We start from the raw sequence: 22,340 nt of genomic DNA on the forward strand, positions 1-22,340 counted from the left end.
CCCATTAATGAGTTGATTAACCATTTAATTATTATATACTAAAACTTTAACCTCCCGTAACCCCTCCCCACAGCCGTTATACGTGCCTCCCCTTTCATAATTCCTCGGTATCAGAACACAACAGCTGAAGGCTTCGGTTCCCTCTTGGTTTGCAAAAGAAAAACTTCATCCGGGTCTCCATTTGCATCGTTTTTGTCTTCAAATCATCAAGGCATGCTTTGTACTTGTCCTTTCTGCATCATACACGTTTATTATGTTGGTGATCATATCCGTGCGTGATAAACGCGATCTAGCTTTGTACAAGAAAATTCTCTCGATTTCCATGTGATTATGGTGTTTCCTTGGCCAACTCTCATATTTTCTGGTTTTGATGCAAGGGGCTGCTGTATTAGGATGACGAGGGGTTGTACAGATCGTGAATCATTGAGGTTAGGTACAACTGGGTGCATCGCGGTAGGGTTTTGATGCAACAGGGTGAGAGCCGATCGGGTACTGTGAGGTGTGAGGGGGTTCGATTCACATTGTTCTGCTACACCGACTGTGAGGGGCCTTCTCCAGCCTTGAACCAGACCCTGGTGGGTCTGATTTGGGGTCTGGAAGGGCTCGAACAACACTGGAGCGGTGGGACAATCGATTGGGCCAGGTAGTGACGCGTTGGTCTCGGTAGGAGGGCGGGTTGGGAATTTTCGCTTCCTAGCTTTTAGAAGCAAGCATGGGGCGGGTAGCTTGGCTCTGATAGGTGGCTTGGGATCTGGTCTAGGTCCTTGGTAGGCTGGTTTATGGCTGGAACGACGGGGTAGCTTGAGGCGTGAGTTTTCGAGAGATAGGTGAACATGAGGTGGTGTAATGGGATAGGACCGAGAGTTGATTTCAGGTTCTGAAAATTGAAGGCGTGGGTAGCAGCTTAATGACATTATTTTAGGGCCTATTAAGTGTTTTTAAGATATAGTAAAAGTTGGGGAAGTTTTGGATAAATGTTGAATTGAATCGGGTTGAAACCAGGGCACCGGTCCAAGTTTTTAAACGAATTAGATAAGCTGTGATTTTGGCTCGAGTTTACGTCTAGGAGTGATTTTAAAAATTTTTAGGATATTCTAAGGAGTTTTGTAAACTTCGGGTCAATTTTAGAGGTCCGGAGTTAAAACGACAATTTTTGAATTTCCAGGGGCAAAATGGTCATTTTGCACCCTGGTCCTGACAGCGCCCGGAGCACAAATATATGATATTTTAAATGTTTATGTATCGTTTTTATGATTTTATGCAGTTACGATAAATACGTTGCATGCTTGGTTAAAGGAAAAGTTACGCATATGCATGTTTTTATTAAGTGATGAAAATGATGCTATTTTTGAAGGATGAGAATTGGCTTTGACTGACGATGTATATGTATACGATGACATAAGATATGATGAGCTGAGGCCCGGGCTCAATGGGCGGATAATGCAGTCGCTGATGTCCCCCGCCGTCGGGTACCACAGTTTTATAGATGGATGGATCCATCGATAGAGCTGATACGATAGAGCTGATACGAAATCACAACTAATGAACGGAATTCAATCAAAAAGAGAATGTATACGTTTATGAGGACATAATTTGACACGAGAATGAAAATGTATACGTATATGATGATATGAGATGACACAATTTGACACGTTATGATTTTATACGACACGTTTATGTTATGCTTTTAAGTTCATGAAAGATATGTTGAGTATGATATTTTTCACTGCTGTGTGCTATGTATATGTACTTGTTATTCCTGGTACAGATTTGTTAAGTCTTTAGACTCACTAGGCGTGTGTGATACAGGTGAGCTTGATGGTGAGGGGACTGGAAGTGCCGAACTCTGAGTAGGCAGACCTGGTGCGGTGACACGACCCGAGGACCACATGTTTTCCGCATTACGATTTATGAGATTGAGAGGAGTTGAATATTTTTATACGTTGATGATTTTAATATTTTTACTCATTTATGTTTACGCATGATTTTGGGATGAGTTTGGTTAATTTAAACTGCATTGTTTCTACTGTTAAATAATTACGATCATTTTTAAATGTTATTTCAAAACTACGAGCTTTAAAAAAAATTCGCACTTGTAAAATGAGTAGACGTTTCAATATATATATATATAGCCGACACAAGTTTCGCCCATCCTGAACATCATACAAGAATTGACATAGCCATTCAGCCTCTTCGGCACATTTTTCAAGAGCTATAATTACATACTCCATTGTGGATATGGCTATTAATGTTAGTTTAGAAGATTTTCATGCAATTGTTGTGCCTCCTAGAGTGAATACAAATCTGCTGGTAGACTTTGAATATTTCATTTAAGATATTCAGTTTGCATAACTGTATCCTTCAATAACTATATGGTATATGATATAGTGCAGTCCATGACCACGAGTGTACTTCAAATACATCAGCAATCTGACAATTTCTTTCCAGTGTTCAGCTCCTGGATTATTAGTGAATCTTTCTTACCGCATATGTTATGTTTGGTATTGTACAACTCATTAAGTACACAAGACTTCCAACTATTCAAGAGTATTCTAATTGAAAGATATTATCGCTTTGTTTCTTTGATAGACGTTCACTCGAATCTATCAAATTTCTAGTCAATGTGGAATCATCCTTACTGAACTTTTCACAAATTATGTCAACATAATGAGATTGATTTAGAACTAGCCATTATGATGTTCTATGGAGTTTATTCCAAGGATTATATTGGATACGCCTATATCTTTCAAGTTGAATCTTAAATTGAAAACCTTCTTAGTGGATCTAATTATCTTATCATTACTTATGATGATAAGCATGTCATCTATGTATATACCTTTGTCGCATTACGTATATGCATTTGTCGCATTAACTGAATTTAAATTCATTTTCTATTATGAATTTATCAAATTTTTCGCGTCATTGCATTGGTGCTTGTTTTAGGACATATAGAGATTTTACTAGTTTACAAAACATTTTTACCTGTCCAAGCCCACAAAATCCCCCAAGTTTTTTCATGTAAATTTTCCTTCTAAATCTTCATTTAGAAAAAAACTAACTTTACACTTGTTTGGTGTACTTCAAGATTCCACAAGGAGGCAATCACAAGTATAACATGAATATAGGTTATTCTCATTACAGGAGAATAAATGTCAAAATAATCAAACCTTTGACGTTGATGGTAGACCTTGATTACTAATTTGGCTTTATATTTATCTATGGTTCTATCTGATTTCATTTTCCATTTGAAAATCCATTTATAACCTAGTGGTTTGCTTCTCGGAGGAAGATTAACTAATTTCCATGTATGATTTTTAAAAATGGATTATATTTCAGAATCGGTGGTTTCTTTCCATTGAGGCACCTCAGATGAATCCATTGCTTCTTTGAAGCTTTGAAGTTCACTTTCCATAATGAATGTAATATAATCCGGACCAAATGATTTTTCTACCCTAGCTCTTTTACTACGTCTGAGTTCAGCCTCATTATGAATTTCATGTTCTTTTTTCTTTGTCTCATATGATCTTTTAGAAAAGCTTAGTTCAACCATATATTTGCATGGAAACACATGTTCAAAGAACAAAGTATTTTTTGATTCCATTGTCGTATTCTAATGAATATTAGGTAATTGAAATTAATGTATAAGTACATGATAAGCGCTACAGTTTTTTGCATATTCAATGAAAATACAGTCAACAGTTTTTGGTCCTATTTTTAGCATCTTTGGAGTGGGCATTGCTATCTGGTAAGACACTCTCACATTCGCAGGTAGGAAGGAGTTCTTCTTTTCCATAAATCATATTGATTTTTATCTTGCTTCTTTCATAGCACCTTATTTAAAAATTAATTTGCTGCTAGAACAGCTTCTCCCACATATTTTGTGATAAACCAGAATTCAATAACAGTGCATTCATCATTTTTTTCAAAGTGCAATTCTATTTCTTTGCAATGTCATTTTGCTGAGGAGAATAAGTTACAATTTCTTTGTGTCTAATACCATGTTGAGATCAAAACTCAGTAAATGAAAAATCATATTCACTTTCACGATAATTTCTTAGAACCTTAATTTTTTGTTAAGTTGAATGTCAACTTTACTTTTGTATATGCCAAATTTTGCTATTACTTCATATTTACTTTTGAGTAGATTCACACAACAAAATCTTGTGCTATCATTGACAAAGGTAATAAAATATTTATTTCAGCCACGTGTTTGCACTTTTTAAAATCACATACATATGTGTAAATTAGATCAAGGGGTTCGTTATTTCTTTCAATGGTTTGGAAAGATGGTCTTATTATTTTTCACCTCAACAAAAATTTTGCATTTGTGTTGTTTATCGATTCGGAATGTAGAATAGTTTTTAAGTTAATTAATCTACAAATAGTATCATAAGAAACATGTCCTAGTCTACCATGTCGCAAAATGGAAGACTCGAGCAAGTAAGCAGAAAAATTCATTTCATTAATCACGGGTTTAATTGTCACTACATTGAGTTTCAACAGACCATCACTTACATAATCTTTGCTAACAAACATTTCATTCTTAGACAAAAATAATATTGTCTGACTCAAAGACAATGTGAAAACCATGCTTGTTTAACAGCGAATCGGACACTAAATTCTTTCGAACCGCTGACACATGCAATACATTGTATTGAGAGTCAGCTCTTTCCGAGACATCATTTTCAATAACACTTTTCCTTATCCCTTGATATCTGAGGTAGAAGAGTTTCCCATAAATAGTTTTCACATTTCTTTGATTCATCCAAAGATGCAAATATGCTCTTATCGGAGCAAGCATGACGGGTGGTACCAGTATCGATCCAACACTCCCTTGAATTTGATCCAGCCATATTCACTTCATAAATGATAGCACATAAGCTCATGTAGCCTCTTTATATGTTCTCTACAACATTAACCTCATGATTTCTTTTTGGCTTTTTGCATTCAGTAGCCTTGTGGTAGCACTTCCCATGAAATTTTTCTCGAACGTATCTTTAATAGATCCCAACTTAAAACCTCCACCAGTAAATTTCATTGCCTTTGAGCTTTGTCCGTGTTCAACAATATTGGCCCTAGCCACGATAGGATTGAGAAAACTTTCTTCAGATACCTTGTTATTTTCTTCAATACGAAGCTTAAGAACCAGTTCCTCTATATTCATCTCCTTTTGTCCTGCTCCAGATAATTCTTGAAATCATTCCAAGCAGGAGGCAATTTTTCAATGATAGCTGCCACTTGGAAAGTTTTCACTAAACACCATGCCCTCCATGTGAATATCGTGCAAGATCATTTGGAGTTATTGAACCTAGCTAATCACCATTATGGAGTCGATCATCTTCTAGTCCAAGAATCTGCCAAAAATAAATTTCTTGGCCTTGGAATCCTCGGTTTTATATTTCCGATGCCGAGCTATCTTTTTTTCAATATACACATTGTAAATCTGATATGAATCTGATTATGCGTGAAAGGCAAACACGTTCTAGACATAATCGCGCCCTCAGTTCAATGAATAAAAAGATTTTCTACAAACCCCGATATTTATCTTTGAAACAAGTAACGTGATATTCACCACTAAATGGCGTGGTTTAGTAACAAATAACACAAATAAGACAATTGATCTCAAGGAACCTTCGAAGAACTGATCTTTGACAATCCTCGTGAAGAACAATCGAAAAACATAAAAAAATATTAAAATTTGTTAAGTTTGATTTTAATGAACACACATATGTGTAAACAAAACCAAATATTTTGGAGAGAAAATATTCTTCAAATATATGATCAAATTGCTTAATTTTCGTGCCTTACAAGATATATATATAAGAAAATACAAAAAAAACCAAACAAAACTATGGAAAACTGGCCATTACGCGTTGAAAACATGCTAATGCTCCTATGGTTCTGTACTATGCGCCTTGGTCTGCATAGTGTGTGCGGTGTGCGCAAGGGGCATGTGGTAGCACTCTACGGGCGTGCTGCTGTGCATACCTTGCTGCCTCTGTTTGTTGTTGGATGCTTCCGAGTGCACGGTTGCGCTTTCGTGATTCGTAGATGTGGGCCAAGTGATGTGTCTCGTGTCATTTTACACTCGAATCTTGGTAGATTGATAATATTCCATTAAGTGCTTCATTTAACTCCGTTAATCGCTTGAATATGCTTGATTCTTCGTCTTCAATCACCATCACGCTTGTACATTCAAGACAACAAAGCTTCTTGAAATTCCTTACAAGTTTTAGCACGTAATGCCGGGTCAGATTCATATCATACTACCCTTTTTCGAAAAGATTTGTCTTCAAATCTTTGCTACCTTCACAAAGAAAAAGCAAGTTAGTAACACAAGAATTATATTATCAACACGCTTACCTTTCAACTCTAGCTTGTAGGCGCTATGTTCCACCTGCTCCATCAACCATAGAAATCCCAACTCGATGGTTTCATTCGCCATGTATTCATCAATTACACCAGATAAAAAACAACAAACGAAACCAAATTATAGTAATAAGACCTCATTATGCTTCGTGGAAATTAAGTTCCCCTTCTTAGACCTAGTTAACCACACAAAAAAACCCATACAAGTATATGGCCTTTGATATCTAGGAATAAGGATTAGTTCAAGCAATATACAAGAATCTAGCATAGATGTCATTTTCCTATATGCAATGCATTTTTCATCAACCCACTTAACATCTCTTCATATGTAGCCGTAATAGAAATTTATGTGACTTATCCATGATCCTCAATGTAATTATTTGATTCATCACAAGACTTCAAAATTTTATCATCACTAAATCCCACCAATTTGGAAACTTATGATAAATAAAAAAATCACAATATTTACATGCAATTTCTCACTATTTTTAATCACATAAAATTTAAAAATACAAGTTCAAATTAACCCAGATATCCTAATTCCACATTCGTTATGCTTCCTCCAAAATCTTGAAACAAGACATAATAGGATTAAGGTTTGGAAGTAAGATATACTTTATATTCGTTGTATTAACAAATACTCTTACCTCACCTTGATTGTTTTTGAAAACACATAGATCAATGCATGGTATTCCTTTGTCACCGATACTCGTTTCCCTCCTGAACATGACATCTCCAAGATCCTGCAAAGAAGAGATTGAACCAGATATATCATGACAATGTAAATAAAACTCTTTGTACAAAGATACCTGAAGAGGTTTATACAAAAACAAATATCTCTCAACCTCATTTTTTTGGGCTATCGGTTTGATTTTTTCAACATCTTTATCGGCCACTTTTTATTTTTCATCACATCCGACCTCATTTTCTATTCTTTTTTCGGATTTCTCACATTTCTTTCACTCACTTCATGAAATTCCAATTGATCATCAATAACTTCTTTTAGATTCAATTGAACAAGGGGGACACATTCTTTTACTAAACTGTCGCTGGCGACGGCTTTTGTCTAAATCATCGCTATTTTAACAAAGGTTCACTAAAACTGTTGTTGTTTTTCTAAAAAAACACGCTAATCCATATCGGTTCACTAAAATCATTGTCGTTTCTCCAAAAAAACATGCTAATCCACAACAATTTTAAAAAATCATTGTCGTTTATCCAAAAAAACACGCCAATCCACAACAGTTTTGAAAACCATTGTCGTTTGTCCAAAAACACGCTAATCGACAATAGTTGGTTTTTGTTAAAACCGTTGTTAAAAGTAAAAACACAACGGTTTTCCAATAAACCGTTGTCTTTTGAGTGTTTTTGAAGGCATATTTTCTTGTAGTATATAATCAAAGTTCTTAATTTCGAGCATAACAAGATATATTATATCATAAAATACCAAAAGAACAAAACAAAACTATGGAAAACCCTAATTCAACCTAAAATCCGCGTCACGGGATGCCGGTGCATTGAAAATGCGCTGCTATATGCATGCTTCTGTCCTAAAATATGCATCATAGCTGCGCGTTCATGCTGTGCGGGTGCGCTCAAACTGTTGTCTCCTAGGTCATTTTGTATTCGAATGTTTGGTAGCTCAACACGATTCCTCTAAGTGTTTCCTTCAACTCCTTTAATAGCTTCATCATCAATCACCATTAAGCTTTTACGTTCAAGACAACAAAACTTCTTGAAATTCCTTCAAAATATTAAAACGTAATACCCAGTCAGATTCATATCATAATCAATCAGACCTTTCATTTTATAATTTCTACACAAGAAATCTGAAAGATGCCATGCATTAATAGCACTAGCAGTTTGTACATCTCCATCAACCCATCTTGTTGGGAGCATCATCAGTGAGGAACCGTGGTGAGATAGAAGAACATCTTCTGTTGCAACATTTTGAAATTTGAGTCGAATTTCTCCGGCTTATCAGCATGGTTCATAGGTATTGTAGCGGCATGAGAAATGACTTGATAAACGAGGAAGTGACCTTTGGCATATTCAAGTCATTCAAATCAGTAAGCATATCTGAAACAAATCACATAATGAGTATGCCGAGTTTGTTTATTATTGTTCGCCAAAAAAATGTAACCAATATTAAATATAGGAAATGAATATAGTTTTTTACAAACCAAAATTTACAACGTGATTAGAATATAAAATCAATTTTAGACACAATAGGTCTAATGCCGAATTCAAACAAAATTAATCGATAAAAAATTAACTAAGTTTCTTATGGAATTGATGAACCTCACACTATAAAGAGAGCTTGTCTGTCAAAACAGTTGCACCAGTACATAAACAAACAAAAAAACTACCAGACAAATATACTGCGACATATAATAGAATAACATTAGAAATATGATACAACAATACTAATTTGTATGAGAAAAATAACGAAACAAACAAACATATACCTATAACAAAGTATACTTTCCTTAAAACAGATTATCTTCTATATGACAGGTCTGATGATCAATAAAACATAAGTTTTCTGGTATATAACCAATAGTGAATTAAGCGTCAATTCGCTACTTCGACGAATTCAAATTGTACATTTATTTTATCGTCAAAACTCAAATATGTTTTTTGTGTACATGTATGTATAGGAAGATATAAATGCTACAAAATAACGTACATTTGGCTTGATTAACACAAACATTCCACACGTGAGAATTTTGATAAACTACACTTTTGACTGCACCGAATCCCAATTTGGTCAGATCAGAAGAAGGGGAAGAGCTGGAGCCTTTACAGGAGACGCAGCCCTTGAAGCCCGGCGGAGGAAACGGCCAAATCCGATATCGATCTCCATCGGCTGCTGAGCTTTTGGATGCGCACATTGATCAGATTCAGATGGAGAAGATGACCAAGCGCAACCGGCAGCAGCAGGACTCTTTCTCCGACAAGATCCAGAGGTGGCGTGGCGTCATCTTGTTGCTCTTGGTCCCTCTCATCCTCATCTCCTTCGTGCTCTTTGTCGGTCCCTCCAGGCCTGCTTCTGATTCCATTGATTTCTATTCCCGCAAATTCTCTCCCGATTTCTTGGCCCATAAATATGCGGTTATTTTCGATGCCGGGAGTTCTGGTAGTAGGGTTCACGTTTTTTGTTTCAATCAGCAGCTGGATCTCGTGCCCATGGGGAAAGAGCTTGAGCTTTTTCGATCGGTATGTGCAATTCCTTCCATTTTCTATTTGTCTTTGACTTCAATGAGACATTAATTTTCTACTACAAATTGGTGAATTTGATGGATGATGTTATTGATGGTTATCACTCTTGATCTAATTCATTTTCCGCCTTGTGTTTTTATACGTTTGCGATCTGTAATGTTTACCTGTCTAGATTGACTTTAATCTTGTAGATCCAACCAGGTCTGAGTAGTTATGCAAGCGATCCCACGGCTGCGGCTGATTCTCTCTCGTCACTTCTTGAAGAAGCCGAAGCGGCAGTTCCACAAGAGTTGCGACGCAACACTCCTGTTAGAGTTGGGGTAGGAAAATTTGAAAAAATGTGGCCGAATGATTCTCGTATACTATTGACATTGTTTAGTTTCTTTCACCTTGTACACTGATTTGTTCTGCTGATGTAATGATGTTTACCTAGGCCACTGCTGGTCTGAGGCAATTGGAAGGCGATGCATCCGACCGGATTTTGCAAGCGGTGACTTCTTAAATCAAATCATACTTAATAAAATTATATTTTCTTGTTTCTTTCTGGAAGTTTTAGTGGAGTCACACTTCTGAATTCTTTGCAAAGGTAAGGGACTTTTTAAAGAACAAAGGGTCCCTAAAGTCCAAGCCTGATTGGGTCACAGTTTTGGATGGAAATCAGGAAGGTGCCTATCAATGGGTATGTTGAACCATAACTTTTTTGTATCTTTATTTGTCGAGGAAGTGTTAATCAGTGTTTAACAGTGTAGAATATCTTATTCAAGTGATATTTTTGTTGGCAGAGCTTGGTAAAGATAAAATCAATCTGTAATTGTTGACATTATCCATCAAGTTATTGAAACCTATTTTGCAGTCAGGATGGTGTTTTAATTTTTTTTTTATCATATGCTACCGTGGTACCTCTAGGGTATAAAGATAGCGTGTTAGAAAGTTTAAAGTTCCAAAAGAATTGTTCTCAGTTAGTAATTTCATGTTTTAAAAATAAAATCACATTTTCTTTAATTTTTGCCTATCTAAATTTAAGTGGTAAAATAACTTGAATTGTTGCTTTGAAGTGTAAAAGAATTTTATTTAATTTTTTTCGTTGTCATGCATTTATATAAGAATCAACTACTTTTACCAACAACTAGCTTCAGGCAACGAAGTTGGCAAGAAACAATTTATTATATATATATATAGGTTTGTGAGAGTGGTATGTGTATTTTTGGGGCAGGGGTGGTGTCAATGCAATTTTACTAGTATCAGTTGAGGTTTTATGAGAATTAAGCTATCTTTAATTTGTTTGAAGAAAGTATATGGGTTTAAATGAATGGGTATGGATAGATGCCTTGGTTTTAGAAACGATATTCAAAGGTATATCTGTTATATTTCTTTTAGGCCAAGGTCTAGAATAGCCATATTAACCAAAGCCCCATCGGTTGTTCTGAATGTAGTCCAACTGGGGCTCAAAAACAGAGTTTGCTCCAAGTATTTCAGATAATTAGCATAGAGTAGCATAGTTGAAAATAGAAGTAGAATATTTATATTATTTGTGTCTGCGATAGTTTTGTATGAAAACTTGTATAATATGAATATAATTTACTTTATCATCAACTCACCAGAGACTCTCTTGGGCTTATCCTGATATCTGCATTTACTTGCAGGTGACTATTAATTATTTGCTTGGAAATTTGGGCAAAAAATACTCTAGTACTGTTGGTGTAGTGGATCTTGGGGGTGGTTCTGTGCAAATGGCATATGCCATCTCAGAGGAAGATGCTGCAAAAGCTCCAAGAATAACAGGTGGAGAAGACTCTTATGTGCAGGAAATGTATCTCAAAGGAAGAAAATATCACCTTTATGTTCACAGGTCTCTTGTAACAAGGGGATTATTACCTTCGAGTTTTTGTTTCTTAATTGACTTTTGGATCTTTGATGGTTGTGTGTTTGTTTGGAGACTCTATTGAAATAGCTCCGCTTCTTATCATGGAGATTATATTTTTTTGCTTATAAGCTAAATGAGAAGCCTAATAGCATTGGAAAATTTATATTTAGTACCTAGTTTGATATATGGTTATTCCTGCTTGCAGTTACCTGCACTATGGTTTACTCGCTGCTCGAGCTGAGATTCTGAAGTTGAAGGGAGAGCCTGGCAATCCATGCATATTAGCGGGTTATAATGGTATGTACAAGTTTACTTTACTGGATTTGGTGTTACTATTTTGCTTCCCAATAAACCGCCCCCAATGTTGCATGGATACGGGTATCGTACCGTATCGAATACGATACAGATATAACGATACGGCAAATTTTGAAAATATAAGATACGATACGGCTATGATATAACAATTATTAAAAAATATATAAATATTATATATATATATATATATATATTTCTACCATATATTTAAACAAATATTTATATCTCTACTATATATTTACACAAATATTTATATCTCTAAAATTTTTAAATTTTAATACATAAATATTTGTGTAAATATATTGTAGAAATATATATATATATATATATATATATATATATATATATATATATATATATATATACACAATGTACGTCTTTAGAACAGTGATCTAAAAAAGAACAAAAACAAAAAATTAATCAAATTTTTTTTGCCGAAACGTGTCAGTGGTGTGTCCTTGTCGTGTCGACTGGTCCATCCTTAAAAGTCAACGACACCGATTTTACTGTATCGACACTCGTATCTGTGTATTGTATCCGTGTTCGATACTTCTGAATTTTTTTTAATGTATCCGTGCTACATAGACCAGCCCCTTACTCCCTCTTGCATTTCCCCTCCAACTTTAATTTTTTAGATTAATCACCTTTTAACTGAAATGTTATGGTTGGAAACGTTCTCAAACAGTGTAGTCATGCAATAACAGAGAGAGAATCATGATTGGAGTCGGACAAATCAAGTCCGGGATCATTTTTTAATCTAGTATGGATCTGTACTCTCTCAGTTACAGAAACCCAATAAGATCAAGGAGTATTCTCGAGGCTAAGATTCTTTTTGAACTGGCTTTCAACACTTTAGCATAAAATAAAAGGCATGATAGGTTCGTAGGGTACAAATAAATGGTGTAAATGAGTCTAGCTCAAGTTCAAAGTTTAGGAAATTGAACTTGATTTTGAGCTCGAGCTCGGGTTCTCAAACTAACTTATGACCTCATGAACAACTATTTAGGAATCTCGAGCTCAAAAATACACGGAACGTTATAGTGCAAAAAACTATTAAGTATGTTTAATGTGCTAGCGAATTGAATCACCCTCTGCTGTACTTTCCCTATTTGCTAATCAATTTTAAACCCGAGTTTTTTCGTTTTTAAGGTTCATACAAATATGGGAGAGAAGTTTTTAAAGCTTCGGCTTTGCCATCTGGTTCCAGCCTTGATAAATGTCGAGAAAATGCCATGCATGCTCTGAAAGTTAATGAATCAACATGCACCCACATGAAATGTACATTTGGAGGCATATGGAATGGTGGGGGAGGAGATGGCATGAAGAATTTATTTGTTGCTTCATTTTTTTTCGACAGAGCTGCGGAGGTAAACAACTGAACATGACTTCTAAATTCGGAAGCTTGAACGAATTTTAAATAAATTTGGTCATTTACTTAAATAGGCTGGTTTCGTCAATAAAAACTTGGCTGTTGCAAAAGTTTGTCCTGCTGATTTCGAGGAAGCAGCTAAACGAGCTTGTGAAACCAGTCTCGAGGATGGCCAGGGTACATATCCTAATGTGAAACGAGATGACCTGCCTTACTTGTGCATGGACCTTGTTTATCAATTTACACTGCTTGTTGATGGTTTTGGTGAGTAAACTTCCTCGAATTATTTTGGGAAGTTAAAAAATTGATCTGTTTAGCTCCATTTCTACATCAATCTCTGCTTTTATTATAACAGGTCTTGATCCTAATCAAAAGATTACCTTGGTGAAAAAAGTTGAATATCAAGATTCTCTAGTTGAAGCTGCGTGGCCGTTGGGCAGTGCTATTGAGGCCGTCTCATCTCCGGTCTAACAAAAATGTAAAGGTTCACATATGCTGTCGATCTTGGATATACTTTGACTTATGAAACCTAGCCTTTGTAATATGGCATGGCCATGAAGTTCAGGACCAAAGTTTATCTTTGTGGACGAGCGCACAAGTAGAGATGAATAATCAAGCGGAGCATTTATGATTTTTTTGTTTCTTTTCAACATTTGGATTGAGCCATTGAGTTGTTTGGGCTTTTAAGTATTGGTGTACGTGGTAATTGGTAAGAATAGGCAATGTCAATTGATTAAAGGTTTGTAACAAGTTTTCACTTGACCCCATTTTTTTTTCTACCTCTTACCATTTACAACGATTTTTTTGGTCCATGTTTCATCTCATGTGTTTCCATATACATATAATCTAACAAATCAAAAATAAAATAATAAATCCAAATAAGCATTAAAGTTAAAAGCATATAGATGTTAAATCAGTTGTTTTTCCTTTTAAGCTAGTATTTTAAGCAATTAAATATTTTTTTTTTAAAGGTGGAAGGTAAACTCATTGAATTATGATTTTGTTTATGCCACGTCGGAATATATGGAATGTTTCTCTAATAAAATGCATAGGACCTACTTAATCTAAGGATTTAAATTATACATATTGTCTTTTAATTTAGACAAAAACTTGTGTGAGACGGTTTCACGGATCGTATTTATGATACAGATATCTTATTTGGGTCATCCATGAAAAATTATTATTTTTTATGCTGAGAGTATTACTTTTTATTGTGAATATAGGTAAGGTTGACCGTCTCACATATTAAGATCTATGAAACGGTCTTACATGAGACCCACTCTTTAACTTATACTTTTTGTTTTGTTTTTTTGGTCCTTCAGCTTCACTAAAAAAAAAACCAAAAAAAAAAAGTTATTCGATTAAAAATAAAAATTCACTATAGATAAAAAAGAAAAATAAAAAAATTTACAAATTACGGAATAAAAAATTGTATTTTTCCACAGAGAGTCTTCCAACTTGACTTCTTTTTGTTCGACTGTAAAAATTATTTTGTGATTTAATCCAAATTTCTCAGCTGCGTTTCCTGCCATGGCTTCATCGATTGGATGCCGTTCTCTGCATCGAGGTATTGTCTTTTCTAGTAGTTGTTTTTCGAACCAATGATCTTTAAATGCTAGCTATTGTGATCCCCAGCCTTCAATTTGGATCACTTTAGGTCAGAAAATAAGCTCCCGCGCGTCAGAAATTTTGGTCAGATTTAGTATTGTGTTGGTTTCATATACGGGTATGAAGTTGAAATGATCAACTATTTCTTTTCGTCTTTTTTTGTTTAATCAATTCAGTAGATTGTACCTATGTTCATCCAAATCGGTTCGGTGTTGGAGTAAAAGTTTTTGCTTAATAACTTTTTTTGGTTGCATTATTGATATGTAGTCTGGTGCTTAACATTGAAATAATATCCTGCATAGTGCACACTCTACACTCCATACTTATTAACTACTTTTTCTTTTGGTGCTTATTATTGGTAGGGATTGAACTGTTCTAACACAATAATTTATAAAAATTAAATTTAGCTCTATAACCCAGTAATTAATAGCAATTAAATATCTCCAAGCAACTCGATATTTATTTCAAGTGTACGAGTCAAATTTTAATATAATGTAACAACTACAAGTATTGTCTCACATGGATTGATATATTACAAACTTACCTCAAACACAATTATTCAGTTAAGTTTAACAAAAAAGTGAAATTTATTTAACTAAACTGAGATTCAAATATAAATATGAAACAAAGAAATATAAATAGTGTAAAATGAAATAATTAACAGACAATTGTTAGGATTTCGGTTTATCTACTCCTTAATCTTCTATAATGATTGAATTTCAGTTCATAAGTCATGCTTTTGACGATATTTTCTAATATATCAGTATATTCTATCGAGGCATATTAATCTTTTTAACAAAATGTGTTAACCAATTATCCTTGTGTTATTTAACAATTACAGTCACATTAATGAACCACAATCTTCTTAGCTTTCGACCTATTGATTAAGGCTGTTCGCAGAACGAATATCAAGTCTTTCGTTAATGCTTTATGGAAAGAATCATGTTTACAAGCTCGAGGAATCTAAGGGACGCAATCGGCTATGAGGGAAACCTTCTTTTGTTTCAAACCGTTAGACTGAGACGATAACTTGTATGGAAAAGGTTCTCCGATCAAGTATGCTCAAGAATAAAATCCAATCTTAAAAAAAAATCAAAACATAATTGTTTGGTGGTAGGATCCCTTAATCACAACAAATAGAGAAGAGAAAAAGAGAAAATGTTGGGTAAAATTCTTGTTCTTGGCATGTTTTCTTGATCTCTGTTGCTTTTTCACACTTCCCTCGTTCTTCTCCTAGGGTGGTGGCTGATTCTCCCTTTTCTATGTTTTCATTCTCTTTTATATGGTCTCTAGATTCCATTGCTTCTTTCTTACTTGGCCAAAAAATCCGTGCAAATCTTTTTCCTTTTGCGCATCGCGCTAGGGCAGTAACTTTTTGCGGCCCTAGTGCGACCTCTGCTGTCCAACCATATAATTTTTCACCAATTCGTACCCAGTCTTAACTTTTCGCCGCTAGCGTGAATGGTTCTGTCCAACTTTATATTTTCTCCACGTGCTGGAGCCGCAATTTTCTGCGGCCCTAGCACAACAAGTTCTTTCCAAGTTTAAACTCCACCACCTTCGAGAATCGACTTTTACCACTTTTACCTATAAACTAATACATTCACATGAGTAGTGACTAATGTGCATAAACAATAAAATAAACTTGAAAACGGACTTGAAACAACATAAACAATGCAATAATGGACTCAAGATGACACACTTAAACGCGTAAAATCGACACGTATGGCTAATTTCAATCAGCTTCTCTAGAATCGGGCTGTTTGAAGGTTGTAATTGACCTGATAAAAATTGAGATTTTTTTATCTTGACAAACAACCACCAACAAAAATGAAGTTGAAATGCGTTAATGCATATGAAATACGACATTCATCACTCTCCCCCGGTTGTTATTTTTCATACAGATATTAGAGAAATGGAAAGTGGCATCCTTGGACAGATCAACCATACATGTGACTTTCATTTTAGTTTATTAATTGCCCGGAAAACTACCTAACGACCAAATACAACTTTGCTGCTTTAGCATATGATTTTTTTGATAATCTTGAAGTGTTGTCTCTAAGGTAACAAATCGAATGCAATGTGTGTATCTGTTTTTGCGGACACATGTTAAGTATACATTGGATAAGTTAACTAGGACGGTTTTGAAGCACGGTGGTTTATTTTTTAAGGTAGCTCTTGTTAATGCTGAGAGTTCTGGTATAACTGACTTCAGCTAAGCCTCAAGCATTTGACAAAGCTTCATTTAACTTTGAGATGGGAATGTCTTTCCACTATTGGTGGGATGTTTATTTTGGGAAACTGACTATGAGGGATTTAATTGTGATTGTATTGTCATTTTGCATTACCTTGATTTTGAGCTGTAATTTTGTGTTGAAATAAATTTCTGGTCTTTTAAATATCTTTGAGGTGGTTGAATTGGAACTGAGCACACTTCAATGCATCAATTTAGATGAAGACTAGTGCTTCTTACTAAACCCATATATTATTTTCTTAAGCCTGTTTCTTTTGACATGATGCAGGAGGGTTGCCAAAATGGAGGTCACCAAGAGCAGCCATAATTCCCAATTTTCATCTCCCAATGCGTAGTTATGAAACTAAAAACAGGTAATTTGACTTATTTTTCACTAAAAAATTGTCCTTTTCTCGTGTCCTTTCTCTGCCTGAAGGAATAGTCAGCCAACTTACTAGTCCACTGCTTGTATTGTAAACTTTATTATTAATAATATTCTTATGTTTCCTATAAAAAAAAAATAGTCAGCCTACTTGAATATACATTGCTCAGTAAGTTAAGGTTTGTTTTTGCCAAAGTTAAGTAAAATGATCCCATTATGGTGGTAGTTGATCTTGCCTCTTTTGGCTGACATTAACTGGTTTGCATCTGGGCTATGAGTGATTTACAATCAAACTTTTTTTTTACGTGGGGAAGCCCACCTGAGGTGGGTGGGTTCCGATTCGGGGAGTTGGAATTGGGCTTAAAAAGAGTAGATTTGAATGCAGGAAAACCATTACCAAACGTGGAACTTCTGCATTGTGGAGATGCATTTCATGATGAGTTGCAATGGAACTTAAACTGTTATTAATGTTCTACTTTGACTCAACCTACAATGTGAAAAATGAACTGAGAGTTGGTTTCCGTATTAGAGCTGATGCATATCTGATTTAAATCATTTTAAGGGCTTTTGATTTATGGCAATCATAAATCAAAATGTTGATTTGAGTGATTGCTTGTATAACTTTCGAAGTTAAATGTGGGATGCTAACCTTGTTTTTTTAGGACTAATGTTGATGACATAAAAGCGCTTAGATTGATAACCGCCATCAAAACCCCTTATCTACCGGATGGTAGGTTTGATCTAGAGGCATATGATGCATTAGTGAATATGCAAATTGAAGATGGCATTGAAGGCGTAATAGTTGGGGGCACCACTGGTGAAGGCCAGTTAATGAGCTGGGATGAGCATATTATGCTTATTGGACACACTGTCAATTGTTTTGGTGGATCAATCAAAGTCATTGGCAACACTGGAAGCAACTCGACTCGGGAGGCAATCCACGCCACCGAACAAGGCTTTGCTGTTGGAATGCATGCAGCGCTTCACATTAACCCTTACTATGGTAAGACCTCTGAACGAGGTTTGATCTCTCACTTTGATAATGTGCTCTCGATGGGTCCTACAATCATCTACAATGTACCGTCACGGACCAGCCAAGACATTCCCCCTTGTGTAATCCACACGCTGGCTCAGAGCCACAACTTGGCTGGTGTCAAGGAGTGTGTTGGACATCATAGAGTAGAGCAATACACGAGTAAAGGGGTAGTGGTGTGGAGTGGCAACGATGATGAATGCCATGATTCCAGGTGGGATTATGGAGCTAATGGAGTGATTTCGGTTACGAGCAACTTGGTTCCCGGTTTAATGAGAGAACTGATGTTTGGTGGGAAGAATCCATCTTTGAATTCAAAACTTCTGCCTCTTATCCATTGGCTTTTTCAGGAGCCAAACCCTATAGGATTAAACACCGCTCTGGCTCAGCTTGGAGTGGTGAGACCAGTTTTCCGCTTACCTTATGTACCCCTTCCTCTATCAAAGAGGATGGAGTTCGTGAATATTGTCAAGGCACTTGGAAGGGAGAATTTCATTGGAGAGAATGGTGTTCAGCTCCTGGCTGATGAAGATTTCGTCTTGATAGGTCGGTATTAGCCGCAATCACATACATGTGTGAGGATTTACTTTTTAGTGGTTTCATCTGTTTGTGTTTTTATAAGAAAAACATTAATGACTTTTTTGGATTTTTCTCTCTTAGGCAGGTAAAACTTATTTATCCAGATAAGTTCTCGAATCAATTTTGTGCCTCACTACTGAGTTATGTTGTATTCACTTTAGCTGTAACGTCTTTTATTTTAGAAAGTTATGACATTATTAATGGAAAAGATTTGGATTTACATTCTTGTATTTCAGAATTGCAAAGAAGTCTCAAATATGGAAGACTTTGCATATAACCGTAAAATGTAGATCCAAAAATGAATACATGAGCTCAATTATCAGTGGGGACCTATCTCCTATTTATACAAGAAGTAAGGTAAAGAAACGTGTGTGTGTTAAAGTGTGTCAAAGTGTATTTACAAAAGTGTGTTTTCTAAATGCACTTCTAATACTCCCCCTCAAGATGGAGAATGTATATTTTTAATTCTCATCTTGGCTAGCAAGTCCCGAAAACGTCCTGGTAGGAGGGATTTGGTAAAGATATCAGCCAACTGCAAATGAGAGGCAATATAGAAAACTTTGATGACTCCAGCTTGTATTCTTTCACGCACGATATGACAATCGATTTCAATATGTTTTGTTCGTTCATGAAAGACCGGATTGGAGGCAATATGTATGGCTGACTGACTGTCACTGAACAATGCTACTGGACCAGTAATGTGAACATGTAAATCTCTTAACAAGCATAACATCCAGACCACCTCACATGTGCCATTTGCCATCGACCTATACTCCGCTTCAGCTGAGGATTTCGACACGGTATGCTGCTTCTTTGACTTCCAAGATATGATGGAATCTCCAAGAAGCACACAAAAACCAGAGGTTGATCTTCGAGTATCTGGGCAAGCTGCCCAATCAGAATCTGTAAATAGACTCAGCTTAAGGGTGGATGATGAACTGTAAAATAGTCCCTGACCAGCCGTTCCCTTGATGTATTAAGCACCGAGTACACTGCTTGAAGATGCTTATCTCGTGGGGCAGATACAAATTGGCTAAGTTTGTTAACACAATAAGCCAAATCAGGCCGAGTGACTGTGAGATACAAGAGTTTTCCCACCAACTTACGATACAGGGAAGAATCAGGGAGCAATTCATCATCATCATGTGAAAGTTTGAGGTTGATGTCCATAGGTGTTGTCCGTGGTTTACATCCAAGAAGGCCAGTGTCAGTGAGCAATTGCAAAGCGTAGTGACGCTGACAAATATAAATTCCACGAGTTGATCGGGCAACTTCAATCCCAAGAAAGTATTTTAAATCACCTAAGTCCTTCAATTTAAACTGATCATTGAGGAATACCTTCAAGACATTAGCTTCTGCCTCATTATCCGTGGCTAAAACCACATCATCCACATAGACCAGCAATGCTATGAATGCATTATTATGAGTTTGGGTGAACAGAGAATGATCCGCATGTGACTGTACGAAGCCAATACGAAGTAATGTAGAAGAAAACTTTGTATACCACTGTCGCGATGCTTGTTTAAGGCCGTATAAGGACTTGTGTAGCTTGCATACAGCGTGAGGAGGTGACTCCCCCTTGATCTGATAACCAGGAGGTAAGGACATGTATACCTCTTCGGAAAGATCACCGTGTAAGAAAGCATTATTGACATCTAACTGCATCAAATGCCATCCACGCACAGCAGCTAAGGCCAACAAAGTGCGAACTGTAACAAGTTTAGCAACAGGAGAGAAAGTTTCAAAGTAATCAATTCCTTCTTGTTGAGTATACCCCTTTGCCACTAAGCGAGCCTTATAACGTTCAAGGGTGCCATCAGCTAAGAACTTTGCCTTGTATACCCATCTACACCCCACAACACTTTTCCCGGGTGGCAGAGGCACAACGGTCCAAGTCCCATTGCGTTCCAAAGCTCTCAATTCATCCAACATGGCCTGGCACCACTCCGGAGAAACAACAGCTTGAGAAAAGGATTGAGGTTCAACAATAGTGGATATAGCATTAACAAAGACTTTATATGAAGGGGATAACTTTCTGTCATCTAGCACATTAGTCAATGGATGATTAGTACTAGATGAAAAAGTAGATTTAGCAATGAAACAGTGGTAGTCTCGTAGGTGAGTTGGTGGAGCATGAAGTCTACCAGAACGAGTGTGAGAAGGATGTTCATCATTGGGCGCGGAAATTGATTCAGGTTGAGTTGGCAGAACACTTTCACAAAAGGGATCTGTTTGGGGCAAATTTTGACTCTCAAATGGAAACACATTCTCATGAAAGACAACATCACGAGATATATAAATCTCATTCGTTTCTACATTGAGGAGTTTGTATGCCTTGTAACTAGGTGGATACCCAAGGAAGATAGATTTTATGGCTCGAGGAGAAAACTTTGTGCGTTGGCTTGGTAACGTGGAACCATAACACAAACACCCAAAGGACTTGAGATGTGAATAGCTTGGGAGTTTATGATGTAACAACTCAAAGGGAGCTTTATTATCCAAACGTGGATAAGGTGTTCGATTTATTAGATAGGCTGCAGTGATGATGCAATCAGGCCAATAGGGCAAAGGAATGTGTGATTGGAACATTAAGGCTCGTGCAACATTTAAAAGGTGTTGGTGTTTGCGCTCCACAACTGAATTTTGCTGTGGACGCTCAACACAAGACTTGTAAGAAATGATACCCTTTGATCTAAAGAACTCAGCGAAACTTAGCTCATGGGCATTGTCAGACCTGATTGCCTTAATCTTGGCCCCAAATTGAGTTGAGACCAGCTGACAAAAATCAGGGAAGATGGTTAGCACATCGGACTTCCTTCTTAGTAAATAGACCCAAGTAAAACGTGAATGGTCATCCACAATGGTGAGAAAATACCTATATCCCTCGACACTCATTGGATGAAAAGGACCCCAAATGTCAATGTGGATGAGGTCAAAGGAAGCATCACATATGGAATTATTCGAGAGAAATGATAATCTCTTTTGTTTGGACATATGACAAATAGAACAATCAAATGAGTCATCACGTTTTATTGAATCAATACCCGAATATCTACCTATTACAGAGAGTCTAGCAGAAGAAGGATGACCCATACGAAAATGCCATAATTTTCTTTGAGTAGATGAAACATTACATACAGTTGGAGTTACAGTTGGAGTTAAACTTGAGGTGTCTAGAACATATAGGTTGCCAACTCGTTTACCCGTCCCAATCATCCTGCTCTCGGTGAGAACCTGAATATGACAAGAATCAGAGGAAAATGACACTGAGCAATGCATGTCCTTAGTTAATGCACTTATGGATATGAGATTAAAGGAGAAGGCAGGAACACATAACACATTTGCAAGCAAGAGAGTTGAGGATAG

At 36.2% G+C, this 22,340-nt stretch overlaps 2 protein-coding genes across 2 annotated transcripts; both read left to right on the top strand.

The window, feature by feature from the left end:
• The first annotated feature begins 9,083 nt into the window (after positions 1-9,083).
• LOC140820844 (apyrase 2-like) lies at positions 9,084-13,951 on the top strand. The gene is made up of 9 exons (XM_073181207.1): positions 9,084-9,588; positions 9,783-9,911; positions 10,025-10,081; positions 10,178-10,270; positions 11,235-11,440; positions 11,661-11,752; positions 12,920-13,137; positions 13,214-13,403; positions 13,495-13,951. The coding sequence occupies exons 1-9, from the start codon at positions 9,277-9,279 to the stop codon at positions 13,608-13,610; spliced, it is 1,413 nt and encodes a 470-aa protein (XP_073037308.1). The 5' UTR covers positions 9,084-9,276; the 3' UTR covers positions 13,611-13,951.
• Positions 13,952-14,546: 595 nt separating this feature from the next.
• On the top strand, positions 14,547-19,194 carry LOC140820843 (4-hydroxy-tetrahydrodipicolinate synthase, chloroplastic-like). The gene is made up of 3 exons (XM_073181206.1): positions 14,547-14,706; positions 17,270-17,354; positions 18,025-19,194. Exons 1-3 carry the CDS (start codon positions 14,670-14,672, stop codon positions 18,950-18,952), a joined length of 1,050 nt encoding a protein of 349 aa, XP_073037307.1. The 5' UTR covers positions 14,547-14,669; the 3' UTR covers positions 18,953-19,194.
• The last annotated feature ends 3,146 nt before the right edge of the window (positions 19,195-22,340 follow it).

This window comes from Primulina eburnea, unplaced genomic scaffold, assembly GCF_022965805.1.
Source record: "Primulina eburnea isolate SZY01 unplaced genomic scaffold, ASM2296580v1 ctg191_ERROPOS3500000, whole genome shotgun sequence".
Lineage (NCBI taxonomy): Eukaryota > Viridiplantae > Streptophyta > Magnoliopsida > Lamiales > Gesneriaceae > Primulina > Primulina eburnea.